Source organism: Pagrus pagrus (assembly GCF_965226575.1).
Source record: "Pagrus pagrus genome assembly, chromosome: 12".
NCBI lineage: Eukaryota > Metazoa > Chordata > Actinopteri > Spariformes > Sparidae > Pagrus > Pagrus pagrus.
The window spans coordinates 21,276,852-21,297,634 of record NC_140196.1 but is presented as its reverse complement, the minus strand read 5'-3'; the positions used below and the strand labels follow the sequence as shown (position 1 = coordinate 21,297,634).

At 42.0% G+C, this 20,783-nt stretch overlaps 1 protein-coding gene across 2 annotated transcripts; it reads left to right on the top strand.

Annotated features, from left to right (window-relative positions):
* The first annotated feature begins 186 nt into the window (after positions 1-186).
* On the top strand, positions 187-14,898 carry LOC311267275 (phospholipid phosphatase 3-like). Of its 2 annotated transcripts, none has more exons than XM_084370246.1 (6): positions 187-577; positions 7,550-7,707; positions 11,428-11,708; positions 12,209-12,266; positions 12,407-12,583; positions 12,795-14,898. In XM_084370246.1, exons 1-6 carry the CDS (start codon positions 439-441, stop codon positions 12,921-12,923), a joined length of 942 nt encoding a protein of 313 aa, XP_084226372.1. In that variant the 5' UTR covers positions 187-438; the 3' UTR covers positions 12,924-14,898. The 2 variants fall into 2 exon arrangements, with proteins under 2 accessions (XP_084226372.1, XP_084226373.1); XM_084370247.1 differs by lacking the exon at positions 7,550-7,707 and adding an exon at positions 6,823-6,977.
* The last annotated feature ends 5,885 nt before the right edge of the window (positions 14,899-20,783 follow it).

The window sequence follows — 20,783 nt, the reverse complement described above, 5'->3', positions numbered from 1 at the left end:
CTTCTGCCCTGAGACATTTTCATTGTCATCTGGCTGACTACGCTTTGTGAAATCCCCCTTGTTACTGCTGTGCTGCAGCACCAAGAGGTGAGTGTGGGAACGAGGCAGTGTGAAGGAGCTGCCATATGGCATTAATTGAAAGAGGAGGGGCTGGAGGAGTGGCTTCTTGGAGGGGCTGTCACAGGACTCTCACTACATCCAAGGAAAGGAGTAAAGGATGGTCAGAAGTTAGAGGAAAGCGAGCTGTGATTGTTAGAGGACAGACAGGAACCGGTGGTTAGCGTCACTCTCTCACCAGACCAGCATCAGTACAGACTCGCATGACTACTCCTCCTTAGGATTCAAGTAGAAAAGTAGATAGAAGATAAACGAAGCAGAGCAAAAGCTAGAAACAAGTTCTTCATTCCGTTTTTATCTGAACCACAAAACACGCTTTAAATGCAACGCTGTCTGATTTATGAGAAGAGTATGGCAGCCGAGACGAGGAACGGCGGGAGTTCACTGAACAACAATAACTGCAAAGACCACAGCAGGAGAAAGTTGCTGGTGGGAGTGGATCTGTTCTGCTTGTTTCTAGGTAAGAGTCCCACTGTATGTTAAGTACTGTCTTCAGTAACGTGTATCACAATACTACGAGCACTTCTGGTGCTCAACTGTGCATTTATGGCTTTTACTAATCTCCCAATGTATCTAATGTAACTAATACCGTTTTCAACATTAAGCTAGCTACCTGACTTTAATCGTGGTAAAGCTAAAGTTAACTGTCTTGTTTCTCTGCTAAGTTACTGTATGTTTACCTTCATGTACTGTACGTATGATATGATATTCACTTTAGCTTTCTTGTTATATTGAAGATGTTTTATATGAATACGACTGCCTAACTTCACCTGTACTTCGTCAACTACAAAGGAAAATGACGTTTCTGTTGCTAATGTCCTGATGGGTTAAGCTAGCTAATTATTAGCTAAATTAAACTGAATTGAAACTATGAAGATAGAGAAGACTAATAGCTTTACACTTAATAATAACTTTTTTCAAATGTAAATTTTGGGTTAATTAAACATTAGTTAATACTTACTTTCACAGTATAACTGGTTGATAAATACTGCATAGTTCATCTATAAACACGATTTAAAAAGTGAAATAACTAGTACTTAAGACTTAATTAACTTTGAATTTACCATTAATAAATGGTTATTATGAAATGTTGCCAAAACAACTAATGTTATCCTAGCTAATTCACATATTAAAACACTTTTTGTTAGCCTAAAGTTACACCAGCTCGACAAACAGTGTTGCCTGAGCAACAAGTGATGTCCCATCACCAAGTATAGCCTACACATTTAGCTGTAACCGCTATTAAGCTACATATTTTCCAAAAATTACATTAGCTAGAGGAAGTCTGTTTTCCTCAGAACCCCACCAATAAAAAAAAATAGTGCTGTCAGAGAGAAATAATAAATTGCTCCTGGAGGGATGTATTTCTTTGGTCTCCACCCACACCTGTACTGGAGCGCCGCTTGCTTTGACTCCTCGTTATATTTTCCAGAGTGGCTCACATTCCACACGACAGGAATTCTCTTGATCCCAACATCTGGCTTAATATATAAGTGTGTGTGGAGTAATTAAGGGAAGTGGTGAAAAGGTCACACCTGAGTGTGTGTGCATGTTCATCAGCACAGGTCCTGTGATCTTCAGCAGCTGCAGACAGCAGGTTAAAGTTATTATTGTGGGTGAAACATTTCTGCATTGAAGTTTGAACCCAAAAGTCCTGCAAAGGGTTTGCCAGTCCTTGGGGCTTAACCTTTGATCATTCACTAATTTCCCCATTTTTTCTCCGGTATAACCAAATGTTTCCAATGTGTCCTGTGCAAGATGAGTGGAAGAACATGATTGCAAACAGCATATCAGTGCTACAAAATTAAAATTGTTGCAACCGCCTGGGAAAATCACCATTGTTGAAACAATCCCATGAAAGACCTACAGCATAAACAGTCCTTTTCTGACAAGCTATGTTTAGTTTTGGTGTAGTTTTTGTCTCTATGGAGGGTAAATCCCCATGATTTGCTCTCTATGTACATAACTCCCCACAGAGAAGCTTGTCAACAAACCACCAGTGTTTGTTTGGATAAAGATGTGGTGTAAAGAGAGCAGCCACAAGGAGGAAATGGTTGGTCTTTACTGGTAATCACCACTCTTCCATTCTCTCACTCTGATTTTATTTGCAGTAAAACTGCATCCGGAGATAAATCTCTCCTCTTTTCTTATGCTCATAGATAATCTCAAGTCACTGATCCCAGCAGACTAACAGTGACAGTAAAAATAACATGAGCTGGAATTCATCCTCATTCAGAGGTGATTGAAACAGAAACTTGAGTAAAGCAAAGGGCTGTTATTTTGTTTCTTTCCTCAGAGCTCTGGTGAGGTGATCAGGTTCAGTTTACAATAAGCCGTGGCAGGTGGCTTTCATGTTTCCAGTTAATCGTCTTATAATGTTTCCCAGTGCTTTTGCCCCGGTTCAGCAGAAAGTAAAAAGTGGTTGATCACCTGTAATTGCATCCATATTTTTAGGTTTTGTGAACACAGGCCCTTATTTTTATTTTTATTTTTTTAACCAGGACAACATCGTGGACAGTTGTTTAATGTTCAGATCGCTCAAATTACAAAAACAAAAACCAACATTTAATGTTGATGGTATCTTGTGCTTGTGGCATTATATTGTGGTAATCCTGCCAATTCAGCAAATAAAATGTGTTTCTCATTTGGTTGAACTGACCCTTTAAGATGAGAGAAGCTTGAACTAAATCAAATGTGCTGTAAATTTGCACTCTAAGCATTTGAAATGATGCAGATACTGAAAGACATCGAACTGTCAGTTGATATACAGTGAGTTATAGGAGCTGAAAAGGGTTGAAAGAAGTTAAAGCATTAGTTGAAGTGAAGTACTTAAAAGAGCTGAGGATCCAGTCCAACTTAAAGCAGTAAAAGGAGTGTCAGTGTCAGATGAAGTAGTAAATTGAGCGGATAGGGCCAGTTTTAGTTGAAGTCCTGAAACAGACAAGTGCTGCACCAGAGAAGCCTATTTTTTTTATCAATGTAAAGTACATTTTTCTGTAAGGTTTCTCATTATTTTGAGATTCTAATTCATTGTTGCGAGAGGGTTTCTCATTTTGAGATACTGTGTGATAACTTTGAGATAAAAAGTCATTATTTTGAGATATTAATTTATTGTCTTGAGAAAGCGGAAATGAGCTTCCATACTGTCCAGTTATAACAGCCAACAACAACAACAACAATTTAATGCTATAAAATGGCTCTGGGCCATTAGTCTCATTTAAAAGACTGGTCAATCGTGGCTGTATAGACATTTCAATTTTTCAACCTCAACAACTAATGAAACACCAAAAGTAAAACAAAGACTTGAAAGCTATATGTGATACATTTTATCACACGTTGAAAAGAGGAAAGAGTCCCACGATGATATCTGCGGTTTCAAATGCTTAAATTTGGTCAACCTTAGAATAAACTGATCCTACGTAACTGTATGAACATTTTTTCACAGGAAGTGCTGAATGAAGTCTGCAATAATTTTGTAATTGAGATGTGTACATACATTTTACATGTATGTTGTTTATCTTTGACAATGTTGTGTATGATGTGTTTATGTTTGTATTCATGTACATGTTTTGTTAGTGCCAATAATTGTCAGCATTACTTTTGTTTGTGTGGGTATTTGGAGGCTTTGGGAATAGAGGAGGAACAGATCTGTAAGTTGTAAACTGCTTTGTGTGTCAAACCTTCCCTTCTTTTTAAATATGAGGAATAAATAGAGCAGAATAACGGAAGGAAAGCAGCAAATATAGCCACTAGCAGCTCAGTTGAAATGCCCTTTTATTTAACCCAAGCAGGCAGGCCTGGTTTCTCTTCCACAGTGGAACTATGAGCTAAGTTTTGCAGCAGGCCGACAGACAGACAGACAGACGGGGGGCAGGTCGTGTGGGGGCTGCTGAGAGTAAAAACAACTGCATCTGTGTATACACCACAACTACCTCAGACATGTATACATTTCTGCAGCAGACAGTGAGAGATCCCTGCAAGTGGAAAATGTGCGTCTGTTTATTTTAATAGTCACACTTGGTGTTTTGGCGAATGCCTCCAAAATATGGTGGGGGATTTAATCCAGCGTGAGGCTTATACATTGATTCTAGTTTCCACAAACTGCAGCTACACGGAGCTGCCAGTGCTGAACTGGGGGAAAGGCAAACAGGCAGGAAAATACTAACAAGTGTGTCTTAATAATAATATGTTTTTTCCCATCTGTTGATGTAAGACAGCTCCTCGCTGATGTGCTGAAAAGTCATCATCGTTCTTCATTTACGGTGTTTGCTTATTTTCAGTTAGGGCTCCCCAGTTGCTTGTTAAGCAGACTGCTTCAGGGCAAAACTGAATAAAAGACACCTGATGTTGACATTAGGAACTGAAATCTCAGGGATAAAAAAAAAAAAAAAGCCTCCATCCAGCTCCGATTCTGTTTTGTTTGTTTCTGTTGTCTTTGGGTCGATGTTGAACTCATGCAAAAGACATACCCACGTCTGCTGACTGGTGTTGTTGTTGGCAGGACAAGGACCCCCTCCTCCTCCTCCTCCTCCCCCTCCCCCTCCTCCTCCTCCTCCTCCTCCGCCCGACTTGTAAGAAGCGGGAAAGGAGGAAGAGGGTAGGAGGGGAAAATCCTGACACGCTGTACTCAATGCTGATGCTGCACTGTTTAGACGGATGGAGGGGGTCAGAGGACTGAGCGGAGAAGAAAATAACACAGCTTAATGTCTGGAAAACAGGTCCTGACATAGTTTTGTTGTTGTTGTGTGTTTTTTCCCCTTTTTTCCAATCAGCTGTTTAAGGCACTTGACCCAGGCAGGTCCCTTTAATATAGCTGCCGACACTAGATTTCATCAATCTATTTGCTGGATCATTGTCTCTCTCCATCAGTCTCTGCCCTCTGCCTCTAGCCTCGTGGTTTGTATCGGAGTCTATGAATGTGTTTAGAGGCGTCTGCAGGAGTCGGGACTCTCAGGTTAACGTGTTTCACATCCAGCCCTTTCAGCAGCGAACGCTTTTTTTCTTTTTTTACTTGTTGTTGTTCGGACAGCCAAAGTTCCACTTGAGAAGGCCCGTGTGGTTCGGTTTAGAGCTGCAACAGTCAGTCAGTTAATCTTATTAGTTTGTTAATCGATCAAAGACCATTTAGTTGCCAACTGTTTTGATAATTGATACATAATCATTTTTCAAGCAAAGATGTCTATCATTTGCTGGTTCCAGCTTATTAAAGGGACAGTTCACAGAAAAAAAAGGACATTTTTCCTGAGATCTGCTGATTTTGTTTTGGTTGGACAAGAGAAGCAATGTGAAGACGTCACTCTGGGCTGTGGGACTTTGTGATGATCTTTGACATTTTACAGACTAAATAATTACTGTGAAATAATCAGCAGATAAATAGATGGAGATAGGAATCGTTAGTCGCGGCCCTTGTTCTGACCAGGCTAAGCAAAGTGAAGGGGTCAGACATTCAGGATTTAAGGTACTGGACTTGGAAGTACTGCATATTTGTATAGTTACAGAACTATAGACATACCACCCTGCTCTTTCTCTCACCACCAGACTAGCTCAGGAACCGATCGTAGCTCCGTCCGGGTATTTGTTTGAAGAGCGAGAATGAAAACGAGAAAGTTAATAATGTGAATCCTGCTGAATGTGGAGGGAAGGCCAAGTTTCTGGAGTTCCCATCAGGCAGCAGAGCTCTGTCTGTAACCTGAGCACAACCCAGCTGGACCTTCAAAGGCCAAGTCAGCTGTGTATGTATGTGTGGATGTGGAGGGTTGAGGGGCTCAGCAACTGAGGCGTATGTTGACATTTGGTTTTAGAAATCATTGCCCCCCCACCCGCCATCACCACAACCGTCCCGCCGTCAGCAGCTCTCAGCACTGACCCCTGCACCCTGGTGCTTTTTAGCATTTGAGACAGAGAGAGAGAAAAAGAGCGCTCATGTTTGTTTTCCTTTGTATCGACAGATCGCAGAATTATTCTGGAGTGACTTGAAAGCCACACCATCAGTTAAATGCCACTTTGAAGTGATTTGAAAGTGTATTTTCTAAACTCTGTCAGAGATTTGAGGCCTCTCCTGGGTAACACACTCAAATTTCAAAGTCCCTTCAGTCCTTCCATTGAAGCCTTTGGTAAATGGGGAAAATAAGCTGTCGTTTTTGGCTTACATCTTAGCTACACCCACTCTGTGTTTGTTGTCAGCAGATAAATAAGATCCTTTTGCCACATTAAGTGGTGAAAGACACTAAATTGATCAGACGCAGAAACTCCCCGAGGCATCTTAAAGTGGGCCTTTTTAAGTGCACTTGAAAGCCAGGAAGCAAGGAAGGGAGACTCTGATAGTGTTTTAGGGGTTTTTTTTCTGGCCATTTAGCAGCAATGGTTTCTCTTAACATGACACATCCAATCATCTTGGCTCTAACTCAGCCTGTTTGCGATCAGTTGATGTTATTTTAAGTATCAAAGGTTCACTAAAGTCTATGAACAATGGCGTAGCTTTGATTTTTCCATTCATTCCAACAGATGTTATATTGTTTATTGTGGCTGTCTCTCTCATGAAAGCCTCAGTGTCCCCTTTGAAAACAGAATGAGATAAATAACTGCAATACATTTCTGTCTGACTGTATGATTTCTGTCTTTGTTTGCTTTTCTGTCTGTCTTCCTGTTGATAACGACCATTGATGCAGCTCTTTGACGTCTGCTCGTGTGTGTCCAACCATACAGTGTTGCTTGTTGCTGCATTTTTGCACAAATCTCCCTTCCCGCCTTACCAGAGAGGATTCTTCTGCAACGACGACAGCATCAGGCTGACCCATAAGAGCAGCACGGTGTCCAACACTGTGCTCACAGCCGTGGGCGTCAGTGTGCCCGTGGTCTCAGTAAGTCCTGCTGTGGTACTGCAAGAGAACTGGAGAGCATATGTTGGGACACTCACTTCATCCAGTGGTTGGCTTGTGACACCTCAAAAGACGATTGGTTCAGACAGACTCTGACTCATGCATGTTGTACCTCATTAGCTTTAAATCGTGTATACACGACATTGCTGCCAACCATTTTGATATTCAACCCTAGAGCCAAGGCAGCCATTGCTTTTGCTTTCGCATTTATTTCACTACTAAACTTTGAACTGTTTTAATCAAGAAAAAATAACAAAGATTTGCTGAACTTGAAGGTCCACTCCTGACCTCCTCCTAAAGTTCTGCTCAAAAATCCCCACAAATACGGATAATTGAACAAAGTTGGAGTCATTATTTGTTGTTTAGTCACAGATAACAACCTCAGGATGGATTGAGCCGGTCCCGGATGCTCCCTCGTTGCCTCTTGCTCGTACCTGCGACCTCCGTAATTTGCGTTTCATTAACCCAGCACCTCCATCTCTCTCTCCCTCACCCATCCCCACCCCACCCCACCCTTCTTTCTCTCTGTGCCGCTCACTGCTTCTTCACACTAGCCGGCCTACCTTTCTTGGTCATTGAGACCAGCGCTGTTCAGCCTTACCGTAGAGGGTTTTACTGCCATGATGAGTCCATCAAGTACCCGGCCAAAAATGGAGACACCATTAGCGACGGTGTGCTTAGCGCTGCTGGCATTCTTATCACCATCCTCTCTGTAAGTCACCTCACTCTGATCACTAATGTCATCATCACTTCTTATGTTTCAGCAGCCTTCACTGTCACTAGCAGCACCAACTGACACTTGATACTAGATGTCGACCACATGATTTCTCATCATTTTAATGTCTCTCATGTGTGCAGTAGATGTTTGATTTGTTTATAATAACAGTCACAATTCCATCAATACGTGATAATATGGTAATGATGTAGAGATTTCACGGTTTTCAACATGTTTGTGTTTTTCTGCAACCAAATCACTCACATTCCAGCTTTACTCATGTTCAGAGAAATACTCCATTACAGGGCCTTTTCTGACTGCTGACTCTTTGTGGTTATAAACTGAGATAATCCTACATGATGACTGAAACAACACCTCCCCATACCTGTGCTATCAGTCCGTCTGATGGGCTTCAGGAGATTCTAGATAAAATCAGTCATCAGCATTTGTTTAAGGCTTTCTCTTCAGGGGCTTTAGATGACTCGGGTGATAAAGGCACTTGAACAAAGAGGAGTGTTGAGTTGTTTGTTCCATTCTTCTGAGAGAAAACGGTGAGGCTCTATCCAAAGTACTCTAAACCGTCCCAACATCCAGTCATTCCATTTTATTTTTCTCCGTTTGCTTAAAGGTCAAAATACCATGCCTACTCTTGATGTTTTTTTGCCACGGTTCTCAGCTGTGCTTCCATTTTAAGGAACGCTTCTCTATACTACAAAACATTTTTACAGCCATTGCTTGTCCTTCAAAAGTGGCATTTCAAATGCAGGAATTTGATGCTCAGACTAGGAACTTTTTTAGAACGCTGTTGCTTTTGAAATGTCAGCGGATTCATTTTCCACAATGTTAACACGACTTCAGACTGCAGTAGAAACTCAGACAACAACGAGCTGAATTAACCTTTTAGTTCCTTGAAAAGTAGTTCCTGGGACTACAAGTTCTGGGTATTTTGGATGGAAATGAGGCTGGGTTCATGATTGTGTACTCGCCTTTGAGTTCTTTCAAAACACTTCTGAATTCACAGCAGCACTGAGGGTAAACTAATCCAGTGTAGATACAAACACACAGTTTCTGTTGTGCTGCAGTGGTCAATGTAGACAAGGTACGATAGCAGTAACCTTTGTCCATTAAGTCCTTTCAGCAATTCTACTAAATTGCTGTAGCAAAACATAACACAACCCAAAAATCTGACATCCGTATCTGCACATAAGGAAAGAAAACTACCACACAAAACACAGACAGAAAAAAACAAGGAGAAAAACATTACTGCGGTAGTCCTAGCTGGTAAGTTAGTCCCTCCATCTAATTGTTTTCCTTCACACATTGGCCCGTTGACATGTCTCTGATGGGGTATAGAGCTATTATCCAAATCATTTTAATTATGGATCATTAAGTTAGGCAACAGCAAAGGGACCATTACATGTCTAGATTTGTCTCTATCTGTCTCAACTAAATCCAGTTTATAAATTGAACCACTGCCAACACCCTGAAAGCAATTTAGAAACCAACTAGCTACCAAACATGAAATGCTTATAACACCTTAGAAACTATTTGGCAAACGACTAGCTGAAGAAATACTTGTCAGACCTTAACAACTATTTAGCAACCATGTGCTAGACAGCTAGCAACAACTAGCATACAGCCACCACATTAGAAATGCCAAGAATAGGTCATATTTTAGCCATGGACTAGCAAAAACAAACTCGTGGTACGTGCACTAAACAGCGGGCACACTTAAAAAAATTCTTCAGAAAACGTCTAGTTGCCCTGTGGTGTTACTCAGTCAGCACTGCCATAGCATGTACAGCTGGCACCTGGCAGACCTGCAGTGGGAAGGTGCCCGGCCTCATGGCTTGGATGCTCCATTGTCACTCCTTGCAGCCAAAAGTGCCCTCCTCCTGGAGAGCAGACTCCTCCATGGGCTTGGGGCCACAGGGGTTTTCATGGTGAGAACGAGTGCTAGCTCTGTGTAATTATGGTTGACGCAATGGTTGTTCGTTGAAATACAGTAATTGGTGGGGCGGAATTGTGGTGAAGGCCCCAAACAAGAAGACTTTGCCAGATATCTAATTTTCCCCGAGCAAAACGTGACTTTACAATCCATCTCCCCCCTAGAGTGTTTTGGCTGGCCTTTGTGTTTTGTGAACCAGAAAACACCAACATTGACTCATTTAGTGCTCCATTTCCCACTGAACAGAGCTGAGAAACAGAAAAGGCCACATCCTTTATAATTTATGCAGAGTTTTTTAAAGAAGATGTGAAAATACCATGGTGTGAGGCCACAAATCAACACGTTGCCCCCGTGATTATCTCTTGAGGTTTCAGTGCAACAGCTACATATCCTACAAAGCCAATTCATTTATTCATTCACACAGTTAAATCTTTCACACAAGGGGAACCAGATGTGTTTTCTCCCCCGTCCCTCTTTCCCATGGAAGCAGCTGGGCTTTATCGAGCTGGCTCCAAAGGCCTGGATGGTGGAAACAGCTCACTCTATCAGCTTGTTAAATCTCTGGTAAAGGCTATCCCTCTGCAGAGAGTGTTTCCCAGAATGAGACTCATTTTCTGCGCCCCTCGGAAGAATGTCTGATGAAATCGAGATACTAACATGAAAACAGCCCGACATCCCTCGTGAAACCAGATCCGTTTCAGAGAGACAGACAGAGCGGTGAAAAATAAACGTGCCCCCGACGTTCGCCTGGTGGAGTCTGGCCACCAAAATCAGACACATCGCCTAGCTCAGCGTTTCTGCTGATTAGAACCAGCGGTGCCTCCCCCGCTGCCTCCCTCTACACTCATTCCTCCTCTCACCTTCCTTTTTCTTCCCCTTTCTCCTCCTCTCCTTGTTTGCCCTTTCCGTTACCTTTCACTCCTGTATTTTTACACGCTCTTTCTACTTTCGATCCTCCTGTTTTCCATCCCTCCACTTTCACCCTGGAACTTCCCACACTCTCGTTCTGACTCCTCTTCCACACTTTTGTTTCTGAGCTGCTGGGAGACAACAGGGGATGAGGGGGTTGGGAAGGAGTTTTTTGGGCTTCAACAGCTGTTGTGAGTTATGGCTGTCCACCTCCCCCTCAGCGGCCTTACACGTCAATCGGCGGTTTTAGACGGTGGTTTATTTACACACTTACAGAAAACTATACATGGCGGACAGTTCCAGTTGCCTCCCACGTCGCCTCACTGTTTTGTCTCAGAAGTAAAATGACACAGGTAAACACATTCAACTATAAATTAGCCCTTTTCAAACCACTTCAGGAGACATCGCTGAATATGTTTTGGCTGCTCATAATAACACCTTGATCTGGAAAAAAAGTTATTTCAGTCACAAACACAACTTTAATTCTCCACTCTGACTGCCAGCCAGGTCCCAAATATCCACCTTCAGCCAATCATACACTTAGAGGCACATTTCCAAGAGCTTAGCACTGTTAGATTACATTTTCTATAGTTGTTATTTCTAGTGTTCTTCTAATGTCAAAAATGTCTAAATTAAGAAAAAAGACAAGTTAATAGGATGCTCCTGGCTAAACACATTCCTCTGTTCAAGTAACATGATTTCAAAATCCTGTCCCATTCCTCATAAAAAAATGTGGTCCTGCTGCACTAACACATTGTCACTTGGCACTCCAGAGATGTGAATGATAGAAATTAGGTTGGAAACTTGGGCTGGGACTAAGTCAGACTCCTGATATTCACTGCTCTCTTCTGTCCCTTCAGATCATCATCGGGGAGAGCTACAGGATCTACTTCCTGAACGAGGGATCCAAGTCTTTTGTAGGGAACCCCTACATTTCTGCTCTCTACAAGCAGGTGGGCGTGTTCATCTTCGGCTGCGCCATCAGCCAGTCCTTCACTGACATCGCCAAAGTGTCAGTGGGCCGTCTGCGCCCTCACTTCCTCGATGTGTGCAAACCTGACTTCACCACTATCAACTGCTCGCTGGGCTACATCACTGACTACCAGTGTCAGGGGCCAGAGGGCAAAGTTCAGGAGGCCAGGTAATCGCTAAACTCTAGAAACATATTTTTAAATTGTTACAAATATATTAAATGAAATAGTTAAAAACATGTTGTATGCAATGTCTTTTAAAGGGTACCTCTACCAGTTTTAAACATTAAAGTGTGTGAACAGGTCTTGGGGAATACTGCTGCATGTGTGGAAAAAGTGATCTGAAGCCTCTTGTGGCTCCAAAAGGAAGCTGTAATCTGATAAATTACCACTAGTGATGTCACTCAGTGCATCAGATTTTGTAAAGCAGCCCACTCGTCTAGCATTGCACTCCTATAACACTGCTGAACTCATTATGGAAAGTCTGAAAACAAATTATAAAAATCAATACAGCAAAGCTATTCAATCCCACGCATTCTTCTTCCTTATCAAAACCTGGCACCTGGCATGTGTAAAAGTGGTGGACTCATCCTTTAACGTAAACATAATTGTATGTGTGTTGTCTAGTCACAGCATTGCTACAACCCTCACTGTCCTCTATTCTTCTCAGGAAGTCTTTCTTCTCTGGACATGCATCGTTCTCCATGTACACCATGCTGTACCTGGTGGTGAGTTACTGAATTGTTTTAACATACACACTCATTTCTTGTACCGTGTTTGGATACACAGCACATGAACAACACATTTCCCTACTTAGATAATAAAGCGTTTCTATCTACATCAACTCACACTTGTGTCTCTTTCACAGTTTTACCTGCAGTCCCGTTTCACTTGGCACGGAGCTCGCCTGCTGCGCCCTCTGACCCAGTTCACCCTCATTATGATGTCTTTCTACACCGGCCTGTCCCGGGTCTCCGATCACAAGCACCACCCCACTGACGTCCTGGTTGGTTTTGTACAGGGAGCCCTGGTGGCCTACTGCATAGTGAGTGCTTCTATCATGTAGTAATATTGTATCGTCCATATTAGATTACATTACATATTAAGAATGATGTTTAAATGAATTTAATTAGTTATTTGTAGCTTTCTAATTAGAAATAATGATGATTGTAATGTAATCTTTTTCTGATTTTGAATGTGCCACTTTCAACAACAGTGGTTGAAATGTTCAAGGTTTCTTCCTGTTGCCTCCACAGGTCTTCTTTGTGTCTGATCTGTTCAAGCCCAAAGGTAGACGCTCCACCCTCTTGCCAACCCCAGTAAAGAAAGATCTTGTTCCTCCAGCAGACATCAGAGAGCGGAGCAATCATCTCATCATGGCATAGAAAAGACTGCAGACTGACTGTACATAACCCTGACCTGTGCCATTTAAATCACTACTTCAGCCACTGGCCAATAACTGGATAATGCAGACAAATCTTGAACATCTCAGAGGATGAGAAGAGGCCATGGAAAACAGTCAAGCACCGTTTTGCTTTCTCGACGGAAATCTTCATGCTTTTTCCTCAGTCTCACCAGACAAGTTAATGTGGAAATGAGAGAGGACCAGAGATTTTTGTTCCTCTTCTGTTATGAAGATTATTGGAGATTGACCTCTGTTAAGTCCTTTCCACGGACAAAAGTTTGAAACCAAACAAAACCGAGAACCGGCAGCTGTAAACAAAGCTGTATGTGGCTTTTTTTTTTTTGCCTTTCTCCCCTCAGCTGCATCCAGCAACGGGAGCTATAAAAATATTCCTGCCACTCACTCGTGACAATACAAACAAATCATGACAAAAAAACAGATTCCTTGATGTCATTCAGGATGATGTTTTGGTTTGGTTTTATTACAAACGTAAGCATTTTATGTGTGATTTATAGCACTATTTTAGCTCAACTCAGTACTGTTTTTTTCACCACTTGAACGACTAAAGTGAAGCTTTTGGAAAGCTTTGTAAGACTTTTACCTTTTTATTATGTCCATAATGTAGTGTTTCTTAGAAGGTGCACATAAGTTACAGTAGGTGGAAAGAACAGTGAGAGCGTATGTGTTGGATGTGGGCCTCTTTCTGCTGGGCAGGACGAGCCCCCACTGAGCCATTTAATGAAATGACTGTCTGTTATATGTACCAGACGAGTGCTCGCAAGTGTTAGGTCAGAGTGTGTGTGAGTGTGTGTGTGTGTGTGTTTGGGCGAGGCCTTTTCTGTGAGCGTGCCAGTGTGTCTTAATGTCATGTCTATATATTTCAGTGTTTATAGCGTACAAGTGTGCCTCTCCTCTGCCAGAGAACAGGCACCTGCTCCAACAGACACATGTAACCAGAGACAACACTGTGGAAAAAAAAGAGTCATAGACAGTACATGTCCTTTACTGTGGCTAATCATAGTGATGATTCACATCACTGTCATATAAAGTATGCTTCACAGGCATATATATATACACTATATGCCTATGTATACTTAAAATAAAGACAGGGTCTTCCCTGGAGCAGTGGTTATTATAAAGAAGCTTCTCACTAAAGCACAATTTGGCAAAACAGTAAAAATAAACAATTCATTATTCAGGCACATTGTAACGGCTCATTTCATGAAGTCTTGTAAGGCGATACAATGAGGCTCTGGATTAAAATAGATGAAAATCATTATGTTTGCATGACATTAATGTAAAGCAAAAAATAGAAAACCACTGACTGAAAGCTTCAGCCTAACTCACACTGGCAGACTAACCCTTAACCCGCTAGTGCCCCCATGTTAAAAATAACACAGCAAAGTACCATCTTGGATTCTCCTATGGTAGATAAAACATGATTAAGTGCCCTCTCTGTGCGCTGGTGCCTTTTTGAATTATTTTGCCCCCGCCCCTCAGACATCCTGAGTCCGCCACTGCTAATTTAGTTAAAATCTGAAACTACATTGTGTGTGTGTGTGTGTTTTTTTTCCGTACATGTCTTGAAAATCTTCTTTAATCAGCATCAGAAAATTCTGCATGCTGCCATAAATATTGTACAATGCTGTATCCTTTGTGTAAATACATTGTATTATCTTTTGAAGAGAAACGCCCACTATGACTTCGTGTCGAGACCTGTGTAAATGTAAAACATGCTGCTTTAAAGAGGCGAGGCTTGGCAGATGTGGCCCAGTTATGTTGACAACTTGTGAATATTAAGTGTTGTGTTTTAAACAAAGCTCTCGAGACAGACAGCTTCAGTACGTTTTTAATAAAAAAATGCCTTTTCGATATTTTTGTAATGTCATGTGAAATTTTGTATGAAACTGTAAGACGTATCAAAGATGTCTTTAATAAAACACAAAAGATGAGAAGCGGCGTGCTGTGACATTTATTTTATTCTTTGTGTCAGACATGCAGACGAATCTCTTGACTTTTGTACTATTATTCAGAAGCCTCCCAACTGTGCGTGCGATGGAGAGGCCTGGGCGTGGGGCGATGCTATACTTCCATGCTCAGCTTCCTGTGGGGAAATACTGTACATTCCAGGCTTTAACCCCTCTCCCCAATGGCTCTCTACAATAATATAGACTCCACACAGAAACTATGCCAGAGTGGGAAAGTACATTCACATATGAGAATGCTTGGGAGCTATATAATTTGCTTTTAGTGTCCTGTGTTATCCTTATGGACCGCCTTGTCCACAGAACCTGAATAAACCATACAGAGCATATTAAGGGCATCTACAGGTTGTACCATTGAACCCACCAGCACACTGTGAGCTGGGTTTTAAGGCCAGTGTGTTCACATGGTAACCTAAGCTGATTGATTTCACTGTGGATCAGGCACTTTGCCCAGAAGGAGATTTGAGTTGATTAGTTTAATAAACTGCAAAATGTGCTTTTGTTGTTATGACCACACCAGGGGTGGTACTGTTGTGTAGCAGCTGTCTTGTGTTATGACGACTACTAAATGCCCGTTTCCAGTGTCTTAATTAGGCCCAAGACTATACCCAACAGAACATGTGTGTGTTGGGTTTTTTTAGCCAGCATGTCGAGGGATGGTAAAAAAAAAAAAGCTCAATGCTTTGGTCCGAGCTGAAATTCCTCAACAACTGCTGGTCTGATCCTTCATGATCCTCAGAGGATGAACAACCAACTGACTGACTGGTGATCTCCTGGCTTTTCCTTCAGTCCACTGTCAAGGTGGCATTTTTGTATGTGAGTGAAATTTCTAAACTGTTGAATGGATAACATAAGATTTGGTACAGACATCAATGCATGGTACCTGAGGGATGAACCCTAATGACTTACGATCAGCAGATTTATATCTTAGCATGACCGGGCAGTCAAATTTACAATTATCCAGTGAAATAATCTACTGATTAGGTTGTCACAGATTTCTGTACACATATTCATGGTCCCCTGACTCTCCTTTACCTTCAGGTTGACATTTGCGGTTATGAGTGAAATGTCTTAACTATTGTACCTCTTAAACAATAAAATGAGTGCATATATGTGGATGTTTTAAACACGGATACATCCACTAAAAGGAGGCAATCGACTCTTTTCCCGTTATACAAGTTTGCCTTTTATCTTTTTTGTTGTTTTTTGGTTTTCAGCAGGGAACATTACAGGAGCCTGGTGGACAGTAACAGTGCGGTGGTGTTTACTTCAGTCCCTCTTTCAAACTCACTGCCGACTGAATGACACTGACCAGAGATGGATGGAAAACTATGTGCGTGCCCACTCTCGAAGGTCCGACATGTTATATAGCATACAGCATTTATGTGTCCATCCAGGTGTCATGTTGGTTGTGCCATGAATACCTGTGACTACTGCACAGTGTTTAGAAGAGGGAATAAATGTTGATTGTACCATTTCCCATTAAAGACACAATCCAGATGTTGGTGGGTGTTAGCAGGTTTTTTTTCCAGTATGAAAATAGTATTGAATAGAGTCCATTAAATTATAGACACGTCCCCCTGAAGGTAATGTAAAAAGCCTACTGTACTTTGTTTGAGCGCTAATATTAGCATGCAAACATACTTAACTAAGACGGTGAACATGCTAAACATGTCAAACATCGACACGCTAACACTGTCCTTGTGAGCATGCCAAGTCTTGTTATGACAAACTGTGTAGCAGTTTCTTTGTGTTATGACGACTACTAAATAACTTTTCCACTGTCCTAAATGGATAAAAGACTACACCTTACTAGTTGTATGTTCCTTTTGGTAGTTATGAGGGGTTTTTACCTGTACGCTCACTTGTTAGCATCCTTTGGGAACATAGTTATCATCTCTTTCTGCCTCTTTCTTCTCTCTAAACCAAACATGGAGCATGTTTGATCCAAGGTGTAAAGTCACTTATGTTACCAAACATGGCAGTGCCTTTAAATTACTGAGCGCTGCTCTCTCTGTTCAACAAATGTCCACATCCAGTGCCAAGAGCTTGACATAATGTTTATCTTTGTGAACCGGTCCTGACCCACTCCATTAAACCATCCGTGGTGCAAGATTTTCTCAGAGATATGTTCAGTTGTAATTGAAACTGATAGAGGCTGCATGCTGGGTATATTTTTAGTATTCACCAGACCAACAAATGGCACATTCCTGTTTTTTCTTTAGCCGGACCCATTTTTCTGGACGGGATTCAAAGAGGCTTTCTTGATCAGCAGCGCCTAACGCTGAAATAATGGAATCCTTTTCATGTGGTTTGGAGAAAAAAGCTGTTGTGTTTTCCCCCACGCAGTTCAACCCCTCTGATTTGTGAAGTAATTACGCTGTGTGATTTACAAATACTTCTCATGAACTCTGTAGCACTGTTGTGGTTCCTCTGAAGTGATGACTTCTCCCCTTTCTTGTTTACCCCCTACACACACATAAACACACACACATATGCACACACACACACACACACACTTACACAATTTTACCACCATCTCCTCCCCCATTGTATTTTTTCCATCACACAAAAACATTTTATTGCAACACTGTGTTTATTGTGCATGTTTTAGTTGGACTCCAAAATGATTGTTTTGTTTATGTCTGTCTAAGAATTCTGACAGCTTCCACCGAGGTTTGTCAGACAATAGTATAACACCGTTACTATCAGGTGGTGTCTGTGTTTCGTCAAGTGATCAAAAGCTGCCATTTTGTTGAAAAAAACCTAGGAATGGCTGGGCGCTGCTCTACTGCCCTAATGTTAGCTAGCTGGCCTTAGCAATGTTAACGTTAGCTAGTGTTAGCAACGTAAATGTTTGCTAGCTAGCCTTAGCAGTGGTAGCTAATGCTTGCTTGCTAACACAAGCAATGTCAGCTAGCGTTAGCAATACCAACATGTAAGGGGGGAGATACCACATATAGTGGCTTGGTTAGCAAACGTTGGGCAACGTGATGATTGGAACAGCAGTGTTGTAACAGTGATGCAGTGGAAGTGTGACATTTAGGGGCTAAAGGTAACCAACAAAGCAGAAAAAACAGGAATAATCAGTTTAATACTTGAGTTAAAAAGAAAAAGAGGCATAAGAAACAATCTGACCTGGTTTCCTCCTGAGAGACTGCGCTTCATAAAGTTTGTCTGCTGTCTGCTCCTTCAGTCAACTTGAGGCCTGTCACAGAGTCTGACGCCACATGCCATTATTGGCAGGAGCTGTTGAGGTCATTTGTCCGCTCCCTGACAGATGGAGGGACGCTGAGAGGAAGCGAGACACACCCTCCAAATGCCCTGGCTGATAAGTGACCTCATTACAGCTCCACCGGGCATGTTTTTCTTATTCACAGAACACCAACATGATGGCTGGCTCCCCGGGAGACCTCGGCTTTTGAGCCGTGCCAAGCTCTCGGACTTTCCGAGAGTTTTTCTTTTCTTGGCTCGTGGCGCACAATCAGTTTCCAGGACTGTCATTATCAGCCCGAAACACATAAATGCACCACATTTTTAATCCCTCTACGCTTGTTGTTTGCAAGAACAATCAACACTTGGAAAATGTTCTGTTTGAGTGGACTGAAACAAAAGCGAGGCGAAGACAGCAGGCCTGAAACATGTTATGTAAGTCTCCTTTATCTGCCCCTCACTCATCCACACACAATACACATAACGCCCCTAATAAAACATACTCTAAACCATGATGTTAGCCATAATATGTTGTGTCCATGCCCAGAAGCACTAAGTCTTGGATGACTTTAGGTTGCAGCACTGCAGCTGTAAGTAATTCTCTCTCTCTCTTTCCCCCCTTCATCCTCCCTTCCGTCTGGAGAATGTAAACATCAGGAGGGAGGCCCAATCTCTGCAATCACAACCTTTCTTACAGCTGATATGGAGACAGGGCTACACTGACCGGGAGTCTGAGCCTGACACAGTCTAATGTACACATGTGTGATTAGTGTTTGGATTGTAATGCTGCAGCATTGTGTTGACAGTTTAACTCTATACTGGAGGTTTTCCCCTCAACATCAACATGTCAGCCTCACGGAAAGTCACACCGTGAATGCAGAGCTAACAAATCAAAACCATTCCTTCTTCATAGCGTTTCTTCTTTTATTGCTGGTGACGGAGCCTCGGGATGATGATGTTGGTCAGTCACAAAGCTTTTATGACTGACCAACATTGTTCTGGGAAACAATTACTGCCATGAACTTTGCTCTGGATATTCATGGTCCTCAAAGCATCGGTCCTAATGACGACCGTGACCTTTTGCCTGGTACTACTATCAGGTCAAGATCATGTCAATTTCCAAAGAAAATCCAGCCAGACATGTGACTCAAGTTTCCAGCAAGTCCCGAGTAATTTTAGTAGTCCTTGGCTGTGGCGAGTCAAGTCCAAGGATTCTGCACTATTGGGTCTTTACAGAGAGAAAAGACGAGGTATGAACACCTGTCCAATAATGATAACTTTGAGTTTGCTGATCTTCTGGCCTTTCCTTTGGACCAGTCTTACATCAGTTTCCTCTTGCATGCAATACTGTGTGGCATTATGTAAAAAGGCTGACTGTCATGAGACTTTCTTAATACAATCATGGTCCTCAGAGGAAGATCCATTGGAAATTTGCTGATTCCACAACCATTTTTGTTGTTACATCTTGTGTTCTAGATAAAAAAACAAAACAAAAAAACCCAAAACATTTCTGGGTATTTGTGAACCCTAGAGGAGCAAAGATGACCACGACTGAAGGATTACAGGACATAGGACAAATCCATCATTCAGGTTCTCCAGATGATGAACCCCCTCTGTTTTTGACTCTCCATGAGATTTTCAATCATCAGGTAAAATCTGAAACACAAGATACCAAAACTAAAAGAACATTTTATTGTGACTATTTATGGTTCCCGCTGGATAGATCTAGTGAGTTTTGCCATTTTACTTCTGCATACAAATAGCTGTGTCACATAATGCAAAAGGCTTATTGTCACAATATAGCAACACAGTCACTCTCACTCACTTGGGGGAGGATCCCTTGTAAATGTGGTAACTACCCACCACTAACCATTTTTCCAGAGACATCCTGAGGTCAAACTTTACAGTGTTATCTCTCCTGGCAACGATGCTGTAAGACCAGAATAAGTGACTGCTTTTGGTTTTATTCAACAATTATTGTGCGGTGTAACGAACACTGAAAGCTCTACTGGTGAGGGCTTTTTTGTATTGTTCTCTACTTGATGTCACAGTCATGTAGCACATCCATTAAGCGTACACTAGCATGTTACTTGTAGCTCTTTAAAAGCCATTTCTCACAGAATTCCCTGTACCCCCCAAAGACGAATACCCCAACCTCTCTAACTGATTTCCAACCCCACAATCCCAAGGCCATTTTCTCCCCTCTTACTTCTTTCTCTGCTGAAGAATTTCCAACAAATTACCTCCATATGTGTCTGAAGGAGCCCCATGGGAAATGGGCCAAGAAGAATATACTGCTGACGGAACACAAACATTGACTTCATCAAACATCGCGAGCAGCGTGCTCTGATGCTCTCCATATGCTCACCTGGCACTGGCAGCCATTCGCTGACAGCACAGCAACATCTCGCCAGCGAGGCTCTTTATCTTCTCGTGCCACATGCTGTTTAGTATCTGGAGGATGGAGGCTGGTCATGCTCGCCGCTATCGCCGATGAGGTAACATGTCAGCGTAGAGAGGAGGGTTTGTGTTTACTCTGGCCCTTCAGATGAGATAAGATTTAAATGTGTCAGTCAAATGTAAATGATTTATATGTAATGGAGGTAAATTAAAGACCAGAACCCCTCTTGTGGGCCTCATGT